Below are 19,588 nucleotides of genomic sequence, written 5' to 3'. Positions count from 1 at the left end.
AAATACTCTAGTGCGGAAACAAGATGCAACAGAGAGAGATGGACGAGGACTGGCTTCTATGCTGGGTATTCATTATCAAGTAGCAAAGCATGAAAAAAAAAAAAAGGAAGAAGACAAAACAGGCGTACGCAAGAACTAGAAGAAAGATGAAATAACAAAGTGAAGCAGGAGGTAAAAAATACAACGAAAAAAGTAGAAAAATACACCATGCAATTTGTGGCAAACACACCTCTCTCCACAAAAGCCAGTTGTCGGATATAGGTCTTCAAGGTTTCCGTCAGCTTCCCATATTAAAAATTTTTATTTCCTCCTTTCTCATTGTTGCTTTCAATAGTTTTAAGAATATATTTCGGTTTCTGTATTTTGTAGCCGCTCAGTGGATACCAAGGTGCTTTCATTACGTTGATCACTCTCTCTATGCTATTGGTGCTCATGCATAGCGTTGCGGATGTAGCAACCCATTTTGCCAATATCGACGAACCCACAGGTATATAAATATTATGGGATAATCAACTGGTGCATTTTGTGATGTTGGGTGCAAATGCTTTTATTCTGTCAGGCAGGCTGATTGGGAGCAGAAAATACAGGAGCCACATTGGTGCCTGTAGCATAGCATTTTTTTCAGGTGGTGAGGAAAACTACGAATGCAGGTAATTTTAGTGTGCCATCTTCTCTTTTGAGGAGAATGTCCTGCGGTGAATCCTGGCATGTAACTGCCGGCTAACTCCCAACGAGACAAAGAGCGATCCAACGTTCCCATTGCTTTGCTCTCTTTGGAGATGGGAAAAACCTTGTCCCTGGCGAGATCAGCCATCATCTGTTGCAGATTGCAATGCGGCACTTCATGTGTGACCACAGAATGCCACTAATGCAAAGAGCAAAGGAAGAATACGATGCATGCCTGGGCATCTTCACAGTGTTTCTGCAGCACAGATGGGTGCGCGTCTCCCACGCACTTTTTCCTTCCGCTGCTAGTGGCACGTGGATCATGGCTGAAATGACTCCTGCAGAGAACCTATATCATACATATGACTGGAAGAAACCAGCACCCGTGTAGAGTGTACCAGTGTCCTAGCTAAATGTAACCAAGCTTTTAAAAATGCTTCCTAGCCCACTGATATCAACTGAGGGCTTTTGAGAGTCATGTGGCCTACCTTAGTCTGCAGTATTTTTTGTTCTCCAAAGTAATTAATCTTTATTAATTAACACTTTTTAATTGTTGGTTTGAGGAACGAAGTGGCAGATCATCTGCAATGCTTTCAGCAAGGTAACATTGACGAAGATTTCTTTACTCACCTTTGTTACGGACATACATATCTCCTCACACAATTTTGTTATTGCGAAAGAGAGACCAACATGCGAGTTTGGAGAAGTGCTCGTTATAAATCACATATGTTCATGTGCCAAGCTAGACAAACTGAAGGAAAAACACTACACTGTTTTATTCTGAACGCATACCATTTCACCCTGCTTTACTCATACGCAAAAATTCATTTGGGGATAAGTCATGTGTTTTTATATTTTTAAAAGCCAAGCTTCTTAATAAACTAATATTTTAGTCACATTTTAGACATTTCTTACAAAGCCAATAATTCTACCGCACGTTTGGCGCATGATAGCCTCAATTTCTTATGCGCCATTGATATGATATGGACAAAAAATAGCTTTTCTGTATGACGCTGTGGCATAGTCATAAAATGTAGTATATTCCCTTCAGACGCTCTACGTGGCTACTGTGCTAGCTGCAGGAGTGGAAGTGCTGCTCCATTTGCTCCAGTATACTCCAAACTGGTTCCCCTGCTCCAAAACTGCTCCAAACGCCCGTGCGCTTCGATGTTTTGTCATCAAATTTTTGTCGAGCACAAGTTATCATATAGTGGGCTGTTAATGGTATTGCCTAAAAAACAATGTGATCAAACTCAATCTAATGTTCGCAAGTAAATTTAAAAAAGAGACACAAGCATTGGAGGGCATTTAAAAAAAAAAAAAATGTGCACATGACATAGCACCTTCTCCCAGTCTTTCGAATCACTGGTGGTGAGGGAAATGAGAGCAGTGAGTGAAACAGATACCGCAAGCTACTACAAGCCACTGGGAACTTGTCCAGCTGTAAAGAACTACACGAGTTGTTTCTAATGATTCTGCTGTGAAAACAAGTAGCTAGGTACCTCACCATAGAGCCTCTTTATCACTAACAAGTGCGTCAGGCCTACAGAGGCATACTTGATGCGTTACTGGGGTGACATCACAAAGGTGCCGTCAAGTGATAATGTGAGGAGCCATGCACTGACCGGAGACAGTCAAGTAAAGAATGTGAAGGAGGAAAAAGGCTATCCCTTCAGTGCTGCCTATGCTCCCTGAAGGCACTATACTGACCAGGGCCCAGAAATTTATCAGCACAGGCATAGGAAAAAAAAGGGATGCACAAGGTAGCAGAAATATGCTGCTTATTGATGTGAACTCCAAATCAGTGGTGCTGCTTGAACGCATCAAAGTGGTATGCTCCCCATTTGAATATATCACGTCAAAATAGTCGTAAGCTTTTAGTCAAACACGATGTCCAATTATGAAATATGGAAGCAAGCATTCTGTTTGTTGCTGGTCTATTCCAACTTGTTGCTCATGTCAGCTGGGGTATAAAACATCTGCTATGCATATTTTGGCTGTTTATCCTGTCGTGTTAGAGATGCATGTGTAGTCAGCAGAGTATTGGGCTAAAAAGGAATCAAAATCGACTTTTTGTATGTCAGAAAAAGAAAACTGCAATTATTGAAAGCGTTTGATCCTAAAAACATGCTACAAAATATAATTAGCATGCTCCAAATTTCGTGTTTTACTGTTGCAAAATTGCTCCAAAACGGCATTATTACTGCTCTCTGAGTTGCTCCAAAATGTTTAAGCCTGCTTGCAGTCTTGTAGCTGCAACAATAGGCTAACATCCACTCAGACCTGATTTATTTGGTTGATTTAAAATATAAATTCCTACCTAAACTGGCAGCTGTGTTTACAAAACAGTTCAATGTGCTGAAATGTCCAGCCAAGCTTAGCATAAAATCCATCGTCCAAGTGACTGCCCCGCCTTAGTGCAAGGGTTAGGGCGTTCGACTACTGTGGTCAAGGATGCGGGATTGAATCCCGGCCGCGGCGGCCGCTTTTCGATAGAGGTGAAAAGCAAGCCACCCGTGTGCTGTGCGATGTCAGTGCATGTCAAGGAAGCCCAGGTGGTCAGAATTTCTGGAACCCTCCACTATGGCATCTTTTGTAGCCTGAGCCACTTTGGGACATTAAACCCCACAAACCAAACCCATCTTCCAACTGGTTGTCAAAATAGCATTATGCTAACGTGCTGATAATGAACCAGTCTGGTATGCTCATGTCTCTTTGTTGCAGACTAAATAGTCAGCTTAAATTTGTGCTAATTTGAGCATTTAAAGTTGCCTGAAAATGGTTGGACATTTTTCTGGCCACATATTGATGGAAGTGAAATGTAGCAATGGCAGGGTGCCATATTCTCAGTGGGCATTTAGAAGAACCCAAGGCAGCTAAAATTAATCTGGCCCTTCACCACACCCTCTGTCTTTAATCTTTTCTCTTATGTTGCAGTTTAAATTTACACTATGATTGAGACAGTTGCTGTGCCTTTCCTTTCTTCATAACGACACCGTGGCCAAACTGGTGCCTCACTGTGGTTGGTCAGTGGTTAGGGCACTCCACTTCTAAGCCGGTGGGCCCAGATTTGATACCCCAGTTGCCATGTTTCAATGCAGGCGGAGCATCAGCATACTGTGGGATGACGGTGCACATTAAAGAACACCAAGTGTTTGAAATTATCCAAAGCCGTCCACTATGGCTTTCTTCATAGCCTGAGTTGTCTTGGGATGTTATATCCCAAAGCTGCTTCGTTCCTGTTCTAATGAAGGACATGGCTGAACAAGCACACAGGATTGGCGTGTTCTCGTACGAAAAAAGTCATCGAATTGTTGTGAAGTTCCAGTTTTCTCTGCCAAACTTAAAAGATAAAAAGGTCACTGTAAGCGAAGATTATTCTTTTTAAACGCATGTGGCTAGAAAGGCTTTTGCTGTTTGCGAAGGAGGCTGACTTGAAGTATAAGCTGAGGTATAACAAACTGTTTAGTAACAAGTTGGCCCACCGGGATCTTTGCTGACCCCTTATCAAGAATCAAATCACATTACATCTGGCTCACCACATGTTTTGTCATAGCGATGTAGGAGGAGCAGGGGACGGCTCTTGGTAATAAGGCACCACTTTCAATTCTTTTTACAAACAAGAAGTGCAACTTCTAAGCGGGAAGATTTAAATTCTTTCATTGATTCATGTGATGTCGATGTTGTATTATTGATAGAGACGTAGCTTTCTGCGAAGATAGAGAACAAGGAACTGTTCGATTGCAAGAAGCGTTAGTGTTTATCGCCCTGATAGAGGTCACAGAAGTGCGAGTGATATCCTAATAGCCATCGTGGATAATATTTATACGTGGCAAGGTTAGTCCAAGAGACACAACAGCTGATGACGCGGGAATGTACCTGCACCTCTCAGCACCAACCGCAGCTACCACTTCGTCTTCAGTCTCTGTTGTCGATCGTCGTCTTCTGCCTTCTGTAATGGCATATATGTAATATTACCCCTGCGTGAAAAGCACAGTCCCAGAGCGTACTATGTCGGGGGACTACAGTTGGAGTAGTATGCCTTCATTCGGGCGACCTGAACAATATCAGTACATGGCAAAACGGACTTTTGTGTCAGATGCACAGGGGTGATCTCATATGTCACGGAAGTGACTGTCCATAAAACACGGTAGGGGCCTATGTAGCGCGGCAAGAGCTTCTCACAAAGCCCAACTCGACGAGCGGGAGTCCAGAGCAAGACGAGAGAGCCCGGAGGGTAGTGGACATCCCGATGACGAGAATCGTGGTGTCGTTTTTGAGTGTTTTTGGAGAAAGCCAGCCGGTGGCGAGCAATAACACGGGCAGCGTCAGCTCAGGAGATGGTGTCACGAACATAGGAGTTGGCATTAGCGGTGGGAGGCAAGACACTGTCAAATGGAAGTGAAGGGTCGTGGCCGAATGGAAGATAGAAGGGCGAGTAGCCCATTGTATCATGATGGGACGAATTATATGCGAACGTCACGAACGGCAAAGTAATATCCCAATCATGGTGGTCATCTGATACGTACATTGACAGCATGTCCGTGAGCATGCGGTTGAGGCGTTCGGTGAGGCCATTCATTTGTGGATGGTAAGCGGTGGTGAAATAGTGCTTAACCGGAGGACTTCGTTAACTACTCGAGCAAGAAAGCAAGGGCCACGGCCAGTGAGCAACTGGCGTGGAGCACCATGGAGCAGGATGACATCATGGAGAAGAAACGCAGCCACGTCAGTTGCACAGCTGGTGGGTATTGCTCGTGTGACAGCGTAGCGCGTAGTATAGTCCGTGGCCACCGCAATCCATCTATTCCCTGAAGCAGACAGAGGAAAAGGCCTGAGGAGATCAAGGCCAACTCGGAAAAACGGTTCTATTGGGATGTTGATCGGCTGCAGGAATCCAGCAGGCACAACCGAGGGCTTTTTCCGTCGCTGACACCGGTCGCAAGAAGCCACGTAACGACGAACAGAGCGGTATACGCCTGGCCAAAAAAAATGCCAGCATACGCTTCCATACGTAAGAGGTACACCAAGATGGCCCGCAGTGGGCGCGTCGTGCAGTGCTGAAGAACGGTGGCACGCAGGTGTTCAGGGACTACTAGCAGAAGCTCGGCGCCATCTGGTTGCATATTCCACCGACGTAAAGTGCCGTTGTGGAGCACAAAGCAAGGGTAGTGTCAGGGTGATCAGTGCTGAGGCGGTTGACAATGGTGCAAAGCTTTGGATCTAAGTGCTGCTCATGGCGAATGTTGAAAAGGTCAGAGATGGACAACACACAGGTGTCATCGTCACACTCGCTGTCAGGTGGTAGATCTACTGAGTTGCAACACAGGCAAATGGCGTCAGTGTGCAGCCGGCCGGACTTGTGAGCGACAGAAAAGGTGTATTCCTTAAGATGCAGGGCCCAATGCTATAGGCGACCAGTAGGGTCCTTAAGCGTAGAAAGCCAACATAAAGCGTGGTGGTCAGAACGGGCGGCCAAACAAGTAAGGGCGAAACTTTGTAATGGCCCATACGAGGGCTAAACACTCACGTTCTGTGATCGAATAATTCCGCTCAGCCATAGAAAGGAGGCAACTGGTGTAAGCAATGACGCTAGTGCGACCCGTCTGCTGTTGGGCGAGAATGGCACCAATATCGTGACTAATGTCGTCGGTGCGTACCTTCATTGGTGCTGAGGGGTTGAATTGTGCCAGGACAGGTGGGTTGGTGAAGGCTGCAATGAGCGCCGAAAAGGCTTGAGATTGGTCTTGACTCCAAGAAAATGAAATGTTGTTCTTCAGAAGAGTAGTGAGTGGATGAGTTGTCTCTGCAAAGTTTGGGACAAACCGCCAAAAATAGGAACAAAGGCCAAGGAAACTATGCACGTCACTGGTACAGTATGGTGTGGGAAATGCACTCGCAGCACGAATTTTGTCAGGGATCGGATGAACGCCACGGGCGTCGACCAAGTGTCCGAGCACCTTGAGTTCACGTCGGCCGAAGCTACACTTCTTTGAGTTCAGCTGAAGGCCAGCTCTTCGGAAGACTCCAAGAATAGCATCAAGGCGATGAAGATGGCTCTTGAAGGTCGAAGAAAATATGACGACGTCATTGAGATAACATAAGCATGTCGTCTATTTGAATCCGCGTAAAAAGAGAGTCCATCATGCTCGAATATTGCGGGCGCATTACACAGGCCAAAAGGCACCACCTTAATGGGTACAGGCCACCGGCAGTGACAAAGGCAGTCTTCTCTCGGTCTCGTTCGTCGACTGCGATCTGCCAATAACTGGAACGAAGGTCAATCAAAGAGAAATAGCTGGCACCATGCAAGCAGTTGAGGGCATCATCTATCCTGGGCAGTGGGTAAACGTCCTTCTTTGTAACCTTATTAAGGAGTCGGTAAACAATGCAGAATCTCCAGGTATTGTCCTTCTTTTTAACACGCACGACAGGTAAATCCCAGGGGCTGCTCGAAGGCTTTATAATGTCTCTTGCCAACATCCCGTTTACTTCATCTTGTATGATGCGACGTTCAGAAATGGCCACTCGGTAAGGTTTTCTGTGAATTGTGCTGGCGTGTCCGGTATTGATGCGATGAGTAACTAGGGACGTTTGACTCAAGGGAGCGGTCGCCAAATAAAAAATATCACTGTACAAAGTCAGAAGGCTTGTAAGTGCTTTAGCACGATCATGACGCAAGTCAGGAGTAACCATTCCTGATATGCGGGTCTCTAGAGGTGAGGACGATGCAGGTTGTGGCGGTTCTTCAGCATTAGGGTCAGGTAAAAGAGCAGATACATTAAAGTCAGACAATGGTGTCAATTAGGCGAGAGAAATGCCCTCGGGAAGCACTTGCACAAAAAAGCTGAAGCTCAAGACCAGAATATAAGTGTGGTTGTTCGCTACGTGCACAATATTGTAAGGGAGAGCAATTTTACGCTACAGAGTCACGTCGGTTATAGGGCAAACAACATAGTCTCCATCAGGAACTGAGGGAAAAGGCGACATGAGCACATACACAGTGGCTTCTGGTGGCAGGCGAGTAAAGTTAGCGGAGCGGAGACAGTGCATTGAAGTTGGAGGAGCTTGTTCGTCGGGACAAAGCGGCAGGTCTAGATGAAGCAGTCCAGGAGAACAGTCAGTGAGAGTGGAGTGTGCAGTTAAAAAGTCGAGGCCTAATATAATGTCTTGAGGGCAACTGGTGAGGACACAGGTATGCGGCGGTCGGCAGTGCGAATTCTCGCAGTACACATATCAATCACAGTAGGTGTATTGCCATCGGCAACGCGAACGGTAGATGAGGTAGTGGGTGTGAGAACTTTCTTCAGGCGTCAACGGAGCGTGGAACTGAGAACAGAAATGTGGGTGCTAGTGTCAATAAGGGCAGAAACTGGGAGTCTGTCAACATGTATATCAATTAGATTACGTCTGAGTGCGTGGGTCAGTACCGAGTTGGCAGTCCGGGTCGATAATGCAGCATCACTCCCGGGCGCTGCACTCGCTAGTTTCTCGAGTAGGTGCCGCTGTATGATGGGGAAGAGCTGCGACGAGGTACCGGTGAACTGGAGCGACGAGGACATGCAGATGGAGATCGGCTGGAGCGACGAACACTTGGGACGGCTTCGGCACAAGGCTCATCTGGTTGAGGAGGAAAGTGTGCAGGTCCATCATATGCGGGGCGGAGCTCTTCAGGCTGGGCAGGGAAGCGTCAAGGTTCATAGTAGTACCGATGGTCAGTGTTGTGATAGGAGCGAGGGGTGGGGAAGGTACGGCTACGGCAATAACGTTGTGTGGCCGGCTCGACAGCAAATGAAAGAAATTGGCCTGTCATCTGAGGTGCACCATTCTTAAAAGGAGGAAGGTGGGAGTGAAAGAAGAGAGGGAGATAGGGTGCCGTAGTGGAGGGCTACGGTCCACCGCGCTATAACAGCTTTCGCGGCATCACACTTTAGTGGTCCAAAGTGCCCTCTAGAATTTTTTGACTGGTTGTATGAGTTGATCATTGCGTAATCAGCCCTGGCGATTGCCAAAGTAATTGTTTTTTTACGCGGGCTTGTCATATTTGTCGCTTAAACAGCTAGAAAGTCGAAGGTATATAGCGAGATTGGGGGCGAGATCCTTCAGTGCCCGTCGCCAGTCTTCCTCCATCTAAGGTGCTAATGTAATACATTGGCCCCTTTTGCGGTGGGCGACTCAAGGAAGTGTGCAGAATTTGACATAGCTCATTAAGTTCAGTGTAACAGAGGGAGCTATTGAAACTCTCTATGGCATATGGGCATGCAGTCAATTGTTGTTACTACTGAAGGAAGAAGGAAAAGAAAATGCACGGGCCTGCTACTGGCTCTGTAGCTGAGCCACCTCCGCTGCTTCGTGCGGACAGAAGAAAAAATAAAGAAAGAAAAAGTTGAAGGGGAGAAAAAAGAGCGACATGGTGGGGCTTGGGGGGTGGCTGCAGCAGCCACTAGAGGAACAGGATGCGATGGCGGCGGGGGTGGCACGGGGCTGGAGGAGAGGCCGACGTTAGCAAGTTCCTGGCGGACAATGGCCTGTATGATGGCCATGGTGTCGGGCAGTGGAGACGTGAGTGGTGCAGGAGCTATGGCCTCGAGTTCTTGCCTGACGATCAGTCATATTTGTCTGATGAGAAGGCTGTGCGCATGTGTTGTGTTTCTTCTCTTGTGTTTGTGTTTGTTGCACCACATTTCTGAATATTATGCAGCACCAACTAGCCCCTCAAGCCATTATTTTGAGGTTGTATCCCCAATGACTGGAAGGTTGGGAGTGTGATTCTGCAGCACAAGTCTGGCGGTAAACATTGCCCTGGTAACTTTTGCCCGGTGTCGCTCACCAGCATTCAATGTAAAATCATAGAATGTCATCTTTTCTCATCTTGTTACCTTTTTAGAATCCAACTGCTTTTCCAATAAGGCTCAGCACGGCGTCTGTAAATCATTTTCATGTGAAACACAACTCATATGTTTCACAAAGGAGTTGCATTGCATTCTTGATCGCGGGTCTCAGGCTGACTGCATATTTATGGATTTTTCTAAAGCATATGACAAGGTTTGTCGTGAGCTTCTGTTCATTAAACTTAGCCTGAACATCAATTCCACGTTACTTGCATGGTTTCACTTTTTTCTTTCAAACAAAGTCAGTTCGTAGCAGCCAGTAACGCCAATTCAGATTCTTCGCCTGTTTGCTCTGGTATGCCTCAGGGGTTCATTCTTGGGCCCTTCCTCTTTCTAATTTATATGAATGATATACCAACTACTTATATCGTCTTCCAGTTGATTTTTGCCGATGACTGTGTTATTTACCGCAAAATTCTTCAGTGTTCTTCGGTCAGATATTAACAAGTTGCTGGATTGGTGTAACCTGTGGAATATGAAGCTAAACATTACTAAATGCAAGAATTTGCCCATTTCTCATTTATACTTGTTACCCAGTCTACCTACCACATTAATGGCATCATTCTTGAAGCTGTGTTATATTATAAATATCTGGGTTTTTACATCTCTTCTAATCTTTCTTAGAAAATCCATGTTGACTACGTCATAAATAACGCTAAATGCATCCTTGGATTCCTTCGCAGGAATATTCATCTGCACCAAGTTCATTAAAATTCAGTTCAGTTCAGTCGTTCATTCGTGTCCGACTCTTCGTGACCCTATGGACCATGTCACGCCACGCTTTCCGGTCTCTCACTATCTTCCTAACATCACATAACTTCATCTGCAGTGCCTCGAGGATGCCATCTAACCATTGCGTTCGCTGCCTACCCCTTCTCCAGCGACCCTCAACCTTTCCCAACATCAAATCTTTCTGCAGCGACTCCTCTCTTCTCATCAGATGACCAAAGTAGCTGAGCTTTAACTTTAGAACTTGACCCTCCAATGAGCAGTCAGGGTTTATGGTCGACAATATCGACTGATTTGATCTTCTGGCAGTCCAAGGAACTCTCAAGAGTCTTCGCCAGCACCACAATTCAAACGCGTCAATTCTTCGGCGGTCAGCCTTTTTCACAGTCCAACTCTCGCATCCATACATCACAACTGGAAAGACCATAGCACGAGTTATACGGATCTTGGTTGGCAGACTAATGTCTCTGCTCTTTACTAGGCGGTCAAGGCTAACCATTGCTCGTTTCCCAGAAGCAGGCGTCTCCTAATTTCATGGCTGCAGTCTCCTTCCGAGGTAATCTTGGAGCCCAAGAAGAGAAAATCTGTCACAGCTTCCACTTCTTGTCCATTGATGCTCCAGGACTTGATAGGGCAAGACGCCATGATCTTTGTCTTTTTAATGTTCAGTTTAAGCCCAAACTTCCCACTCTCCTCTTGTACGTGCATCAGAAGTCTCTTGAGTTCCACTTCACTTTCTGCCATTAAAGTGGTACCATCCGCATATCTAAGGTTGTTGATACGTTTTCCAGCAATCTTCACTCCAGCTGAAGACTCGTCCAGACCGGCCTTCCTCATGATGCACTCTGCATATAGGTTAAATAGGCAGGGCGACAGTATGCAGCCTTGCCTCACTCCTTTCTCAATCGGAAACCAATCAGTAAGACCATGCCCAGTTCTGACTGTGGCCTCTTGCCCTTCATACAGGTTCCTGAGGAGACAGATGAGGTGAATTGGAACTCCCATCTCTTGGAGAGCTTGCCACAATCTGCTGTGATCTACGCAGTCAAACGCTTTCGCATAATCAATAAAGCAGAAGTAGATGGGTTTCTGGAACTCTCTTGATTTTTCCATGATCCAGCGAAGGTTGGCAATTTGGTCTCTAGTTCCTCTGCCCTTGCGAAACCCAGCTTGCATGTCCGGAAGCTCCCGATCCACATACTGCTGCAGCCTACCTTGGAGGATTTTCAACATCACCTTGCTAGCATGCGAAATAAGCGCAATCGTGCGGTAGTTGGAACAATCTTTGGCACTGCCTTTCTTTGGAATGGGGATGTAAACTGACCTCCTCCAATCCTGTGGCCACTGCAGGGTTGTCCAAATCTTCTGACATAATGTATGCAGAATGTTAACAGCGTCATGGTTGAGGTTTTGAAGCAACTCAGCTGGAATGCCATCAATTCCGCTAGCTTTGTTCTTAGCAAGGCTGGCTAAGGCCCATTCAACTTCACTCTTCAGGATGCCCGGCTCGAGATCAGTAATCCCAACCGTCTTATGTTGGGTTTGCACTTTCGGGTCCTTCTTGTACATTTCTTCTGTGTATTCTTGCCACCTCTTCTTTATCTCTGAGGCTTCAGTGAGGTCCTTGCCTCAATTGTCCTTTATCACGCCCAGCTTAGCACAGAAGCTTCCTTTGATATCTTTGATTGTCTTATACAGAGCTCTTGTGTTCCTTAATTGGCTGTTGTCCTCAACTGCTTGGCACTGTATGTTCAGGAAGGCATTCTTATCTCTCCTTGCTATTTTCTGAAAATCCGCATTGAGAACCTTGTATCTTTCTCTTTCCCCCATAACTTTTGCCATCCTCCTTTCCTCAGCTATTTGCAAAGTCTCTTCAGATAACCAGTTTGCTTTCTTGCATTTCTTTTGCTTTGGAACTACCTTAGTAGCAACTTCTTGTATTATATCACGAACATCCGCGAAATGTTTCTATAAATACATATATTTAAGTTAGGTGTTCTGTCTTGCGGCATTTCTGTTTTATCTTCATGTATTTTTCCTGATTTACCTAGTGCTTTTTTGTGGTCTAATTATTTCTCCATTGACTGTTTATTCACTGTGTGGGCGTGACTTTCTCTGCTGTGAAATGCCGTCATATGTAGGGGCAGCCGCCCCGTCAAGCTGCTCTTCGAAGCAGCTTTTTAGCGGCTGCTCCTTTCCTTTCCTTGTAGTAAAGGAAAAATAAAGTATTATATTAACATCAGTCCACATCTCTTCGGACTCTCTGTCTTCTAGATCTAATTCTTGAAATCGAACATTCAAATTATTGCTTTATAAAACATTAGTCTGCTCTAAATTGTAATATGCTGCATCGGTCTGGCACTCTGGGGGCGAATCTCTCATTTCTGACTTACAGTCTGTTCAAAACCACGGTTGTCGTTTCATACTTTCTAATTATCATTGTACTAGTAGTGTTACTGCCATGAAAGCTAACTCTTCCCTCCTGCTTCTTTCTCACCGCAGGCCAATAGCTTCTTTATATACATTTCACAAAATTGATCATAATCCTTACCTTTAAAAAAGTTATTAAAGAGACCATCGTATATTTCAGCACGCATTGATCACCAGCACAAAGTTTGAATCTCTCCTTGTCGCACAACATGTTTCACGATTCACTCATACCTAGAACTTGTGTCAGTTGGAATCACCTTCCCTATGATATTACTGAAATTATTGATCCTGCTGCCTTTGGTAATGCTGTTTCCGGTTTCATACAAGTGTGTGCATGTGACTGTTTGTTTTATTAGCTGCTGCTTTTTGTTACTTGCTGCATGTTATTCCCACTTCGCTCTGCAGCATCTAATGGCCCTGAGGGTAAATAATAATAATAACAACCAAACAAACAAACCAATCTAGCACATTTTGACAAGCTTGTGCATCCTGCACAGCTTATTGTTATCACCCTAGCCCTTTGTGTTATGCTGAACCTGCAGATTCAGATGAAATTTCATAATGCTTTGCAGTGGTGGCAGCATAGTTACCTATTACGTGTGACATCAGCAGAAGTGTATTGCATTGGTTGCAAAGAACCTGTTGAGATTTGTTCTTATGCCAGGTTCTCAAAGTTTATTTTAGTACCGTATGACGACAATTCTGAATTGTATATGGGTATTTCACAGAAAACATTGCAGAAAGAAATTGAGGCCAAGGTGAAGGAGTGCGGCCGATCCCTCTTCATATTTGATGAGATTGACAAGATGCCAAATGGCCTCATTGACATCATCAAGCCCTACCTTGACTTTCATGAGAAGCTGGATGGAGTAGACTACAGAAAATCTATATTCATTTTCCTCAGGTAAGGGTTGTTCTTCTACATCATCACTATGGTGCTACAAATGCTTGTGATGTTTGCATGTACCGGAGTAGTAACTGTGGTTAAGAAATTAATTAGCACAGCAAAACTTTTATACATGTCAGTGCGAGTGTACTTTTGGCTGGTTTCCTCATTGTTGGAAGCAATGCTAGATTTTGTGCATGTGCGAGGAACATACAAAACATTTTATTTCTTATAGCAAATAACTGATGGGCCTCTTTTTTGTTCATTCTGTTATTTTGCAAATACTTTATCACTCCTATTTGTCCTTTTTTTCTCACAAGCTCCATGTTCCTTATTAAGAAAGGTATTCAGAGTTGGAACTTGGCGAAGTGATTTGGTCTCTTGTGTTGGGGGGGGGGGGGGGGTGGCAATATGCATATGTCACACATCTGTTGGTTTCTTATGTAAGCAAGGCAAATAATTACACTTTTATTATTTGATAAGCAGTCGTTTAGTCTCAGATCATGTAAATGCTGCTGTTCATAGGCTTTTAATGAACATGCTAATTGAAAAATAGTTCTGAGGTCAAATTATGCAATGATTAATTTCAGTTTGATATCATTTGGTCTTCTGGGATTCGTTCTGGCCTACTGGTGATGTACAGTAAAACTTCATTAATCCAGGTTTCAGTGAAAAGGAAAAAATGATGGATGTTTAGGCTAAATGTGAATTAGGTGTGCTAGCAAGTGAGTTTTCACTTATTTATTTTATTCAGGTCACATGTATATTCATTAGTGTACAGTCGTGATTATGCGCCATTATGTGCAAAACCACCTCACATAAATATAAAGCCCATTTTAACCAAGCTGCAAGAGTGTACCTGCACAACCTGCAAATAGCAATCTTACTCAGAATCCAAGGGTCTGGTGGGTTCAATTCCCATTTCAAAAGTGCTGCTAAAGTTGGCAGCTCCTGCTAATTCGGCCATGACATGTGTTCTTGTGACGCCGTAATAAGCCGCCTAGACAGACAGGAGCATCACTACTGCATGAGCCTGGAGGCTTTGTACATCACACAATGGCTAAATGGCTGAGTGAAAGCTTTAGTGTCGATTCACTGGAAAAAGAAAAAAACACCAAAATTATCTAAATGTCAAATTAGTGAAGGGGTCCTCAAACTCTCAAGAACATTTTATGCGAAAGGCAAATCTATTTGGTGAAAACCTGGGAAGCGATCATGTGCGTTTAAAAAGAAAACAGTGGCAACAGCAGTTTTTTGTAGCTCCATTAGTTGCTACAATTTGTGCATGCTGTTGGGATTGTTGGAAGAACTGATTCATAATGGCAAGGGTCTTCATGGCTTCCTTCAGTGGGTACAAGGCAGCAGTGCTGGATCTTCTTCGGACATGATTCGCATGTAAGGAAGCCTCACTGCACAGACGGGGAACAGCATGTGACGAGTGCAGTGTTTTTGTGCTCTGGAGGAATACAAATACAGTGTGGATAGACAGGAGTGAGGTGTGTAGTGGTGCCTGAGCTGCACGGCACCTTCGGGTGGGGAAGATCAGCACCTGTTCTAAATGGTGTGCAGCTTAGATGGCTGGCTAGCTGATATGCATGGCTGATCATGCATATCAAACAACGCTATGCAGCCAGATTCTGTCCTGGCCTGTTGCTCAGGTCCTGGTTGTCAACAACATGCATACTCTTGCTCGCTTCTCAAAGTGGCACTAGAAACAATATAGCATGCAGTTGAGGCCTTTGGATGATTATTTGAATGATTGTTTGTTAAGCTGTTCATACGTCGACATGGTGCCACTTCGGGAGCTCGTTTGAACTGACTAATACCAGTCTAAGGACTTCTGAATAGACGTGCTTGTGACACCATAGACATAGACGGAAACTTGACGGGACTTCAGTCTGAATTGTTTGCATCTTTAAATTAATGGTGGTTTATTAATGAGCTTTTACTGTAGACAGTGGTAAATGATGTCATGCTGGCTGCTCAAGAAATGTGCCCATACTGCCACTTATTTAGGTGTGGTAATAGCAGCAGTGTTCCGGGTTAATGACAGGTAACTTATTTTCAGACGAATGAAAGCTGGAATGTCATTTAAGGCTATGGGCAGTGACTGTGGTAGTGTCCTGCTTGCGGATGCTGATACCACTGAGTGAGTGAGCAATGTGTAAAAAAGAAAGATGAAAAGGAAAACGGAAATCAGAGTATGACACCATATGATTGGTTATTTGCTCCCCCCCTTTCCCCCCAGTTGCTATTGCAGTGACTGATGTGACAACCAAATAAATGAAAAATGCAGTGAATCATGGTGAATGCGGCTCCTAGTTTATTGGTTCAGTTACACATTTATGTGATAGGCACACATTGAAAAAAAAAAAAAAAAAAAATTGTGGCAGAGTGGAGAGGGGGTACTGTGTGTTGCTTTTGTTGCTGGATTGGATTAAGAGAGTGAGGCATTCGCACACTACTTTTGCACAAGACTAGTGAAAATCTATGTATCGTTGGGTATTGAATTTTGATTGTCTTGTTTATTTTATTCAGAAATCCATTGTTTTGAATTTCTCATAAATGTGGTGCCTCCGTTAAACAAGTGTCCTATTTCAAACGTTTTAAATAAATTAACTGGAGAAGTGATTATTCGGAATGTCTCTTCAAGAGCAACTGTACGCTGGACTGCAGTGCTGGCACATCTACTCCATTGCTGCTGTCAACACCTTTAAGCAGCAATAGTTTTTGAAATCCAGTGGGCACAGTATCGTTAGCATCTGGGCCTTACTTATCTGCTAGCAGGAGACAATCACTTTCAAAACCCTAAATACAGATTTGGGTCAGGTTCACTGGCACTGTGGACTTCTGCAGTGGGTCACCACAGTAGGTTAGTGTTCGTTTGTCTATGACGAATGCATTACCTTTTTATAACATCTCATGGTCGGGGCCTCTAGCACTGAAGCCAAACACCAAAAACTGAAGCAAGAAAAGTGAACAAGCAGTCATCAGATTCCTTAAAATTGGCTGGTCCTTTTAAACTTCTGGAAACACACTAGCCTGCTATGACAGCCCCCTTAAAACCTGCCATTGCAACATTGCTTCTAAATCCAGTAATTAACTGGTTTTAGTTTGTTAATACATATAATGTAATAGGTACTAACCCTCAAGTGCACACATTGGCTGTAGTAAAATGGGATGCTTGCAGCAAGAATTTCCTTCTTTTCATAAAACCTGGTGTTGTATCCCCGAGATCACCCAGTACTGTATTTTTATTAGGTGAAAGTCCTGCTCTGTTAAAGTGATGTCATCCTTCTTGACTGAGAGTGATCTCAAGGTATAGCAGGAAGAAGACGGACATATCTGCTTGTAGATGCCATAGGTTTAAAAAACACATTTTACCGCATGTCTTATATCACTTTCAGCAATACGGCTGGGGATGTGATTGCACGAGCCACTTTGGATGCTTGGAAGGATGGCATCGATCGGAGCAAAGTCAGGCTGAATGACATGGAAAAAGTGATTGAGCTTGGAAGCTTCAATGAGAAAGGTATGGTTAGGTTTGTCGAGACACTAGTGCCTGAGGGTGGCGTGTGTGCAATTCAGAAGAACCATGGGCTGTTGTAGTTTTAAAAGTGATGAAATGGTGCCCTATTCTGCCTTTGATGCTTGCGTGTGGCCAGCTGAATGGCAGCAAGCCAAACTTTTAGCGATTGCGTAATTTCAGATTCTGGCCCGACATGTACACTGTGAATGCTATCTGAAGTGGGCTCTAGCACTGTCTACAACTTTCGAGGAAAGTGGCTGACAGTGTGAGCGAGCTGGGTAAAGAAGTGCACAGTCTGATTTTTATGCACTAGCATATGTGACTTGCCAGGCCGTTTGGTTATCTCACTACCACATGTCACGCCCTGCAGAAGAAATTAAGCAAATGACTTCCCAGGCGGAAGTGGAATTTGAACTTGTGCCAACATGAACAGGAACAATCTGCTTCTTCGGACCACTGTGCTGTTACTGTTGCTAACATTATATGAAAGAGCACTGAACAAAGGTACAGGGGTGAAGCCTCAGTTCACAGGCCGAGCCAACGTTTCGGCAAGTGGACTTGTCTTCGTCTGCGCCTGGGACAAGTCCACTTGCCGAAACGTTGGATCGACCTACGAACTGAGGCTTACCTCCCTCTACCCTTGTTCAGTGCTCTTTCGCACTGCGTAGCCATCTTCTTCCTCTCGTTCTACCTGCTGCTAACATTGCGAGTGTTAAACAGCCAGTCTCTCACGCTGTGATCTGGACGTTGTAATCTTCATAGGATGTTTTACACATGGAGCTGCACGGACAAGGCCAGAAATGAACACTGGCACGGGGTACTGTTGTGCCAGTGGGGTTATCACACAGTAGCCCACCGTCAACAGGGTTGTGCCAAGAAGTTGGTTGCCTAGCGCTCGTCACCCGTTTTGTGAATGAGGGCTGTCAGCTCCCTGGGCGGTAGCGATGAATCCGAGTCGGCGCTGGTGAGATGAAGAAAATGCTTTATACACTATTTACAGGCGTTTACACAACGAGATCGGCTCTGGGGCCGAAAGCTAACATAGCCATACGCAACTGTTCTCGCGCAGCGACGGCCGGTGAGATTCCGCCGCATCCACTTTCTCAGGGGGCGAACTGCTCCCGATGGACGCTAGTGACAAACTCACTTTCGGAGTCTCGAACGGAAGCACCTGAGTCTCCGTAAACCGAGAAACCGTTGACGCTCAAATGGTGCAATCTGACGGCAGCACTTTCGCAGGGCCAATGGGAGAGCTTGCTGCGCTCTTGCTTCAAATATGCCGCGGGGCGAGAAGGGGTCCACCGCCAGGGCCACGGCACCGAGCTGTCTGGATGCTCAGCTCATGTTTAAACACGTCGCTTCTCTCCCCTTGGCACGGCTCGCCTCCAGTACACCGGTGTCTTGCAGAGCAGTATCTGGATTTTGTGAGGGAGGCGTTCGCCGGAGAAGTTTGGCATCCGGCTGAATTTCTGGGCGGATTTGGCCGGGCACAACAGCACCCCCGCCATCAGACAATGTGCCGGGAAAACGAGCTGCTCACATATGGCTCGGATTCCTTGCGCGCTCATTCGCCAGGTTCCTCCAAGCTCACGTCCAGTGCCCGGGTTCCACTTGCCAGGTTAGGATCTCTGCCGACAGCCTTGTTGCCGGGGCATGTCGATCAACTTCGCTCGGGTCGCTCCGATACCCTTGCCTCTCGCCACTGGTTGTGGTAGACTGTTCTGCGGCTTGCAAAACTGACCGACAACAGGCAACACCCAACACAAGCAAGTACCCTCGGTCACCCGTCAAACACCAGACAGAGGCAAAATTTCAAATTCAGTTAGCTAAATTGTTGTCCCCTTTTTGCTCCCACTACAACAAGGGACAAGTGTATAGGATGCAGAACACAAGGTTCAGACAACAATTTTGCACATTCAGTCCAGTTCAGGCGTTTAGTCGTGTCCGACTCTTCGTGACCCTATGGACCATGTCACGCCACGCTTTCCGGTCTCTCGCTATCTTCTTAACATCACATAACTGCATCTGCAGTGCCTCGAGGATGCCATCTAACCATCGCGTTCGCTGCCTACCCCTTCTCCGGTGACCCTCAACCTTTCCCAACATCAAATCTTTCTCCAGCGACTCCTCTCTTCTCATCAGATGACCAAAGTAGCTGAGCTTTAACTTTAGAATGATACATTAAATAGCAGGGAAAATTAATAATCAATAATGGAAAAGAGTCTCCTTGAAATCACTTGGACTGTAAACCACAACTGAGGAAGCAAGGAAGTCATTCAATTTTGCCCCGATTTGCCTACAGCATTACCGTTACCGACGAAACGTTTGTCGAAGGTAGCTATGTCTCGATTGCATGATTCAAAGCATCCGCGTTGACACTGTGCTACTCTCTTCCACGAGCGGCAGAATGCCTAGCAGTATTCAGGCGGTTTAGCTTTCATCCCTCCTCTACAGCCT

General features: G+C 45.3%; 1 protein-coding gene across 1 annotated transcript in view; it reads left to right on the top strand.

Annotated features, from left to right (window-relative positions):
• LOC146204950 (torsin-1A-like) overlaps window positions 1–19,588 on the top strand; it is a 38,564-nt gene that overhangs the window by 6,615 nt on the left and 12,361 nt on the right. The window contains exons 3-4 of the mRNA XM_084589634.1: window positions 13,445–13,620; window positions 17,010–17,134. Coding sequence (XP_084445760.1) covers window positions 13,445–13,620; window positions 17,010–17,134 — 301 coding nt within the window. The remainder of the gene's footprint in view (window positions 1–13,444; window positions 13,621–17,009; window positions 17,135–19,588) is intronic.

The sequence above is a fragment of the Amblyomma maculatum genome, chromosome 1 (genome assembly GCF_055883805.1).
Source record: "Amblyomma maculatum isolate TAMU_Amacu chromosome 1, ASM5588380v1, whole genome shotgun sequence".
NCBI classification, from domain to species: domain Eukaryota; kingdom Metazoa; phylum Arthropoda; class Arachnida; order Ixodida; family Ixodidae; genus Amblyomma; species Amblyomma maculatum.
The sequence above is the reverse complement of the archived record's forward strand: the minus strand, read 5'-3'. Positions and strand labels throughout refer to the sequence as shown.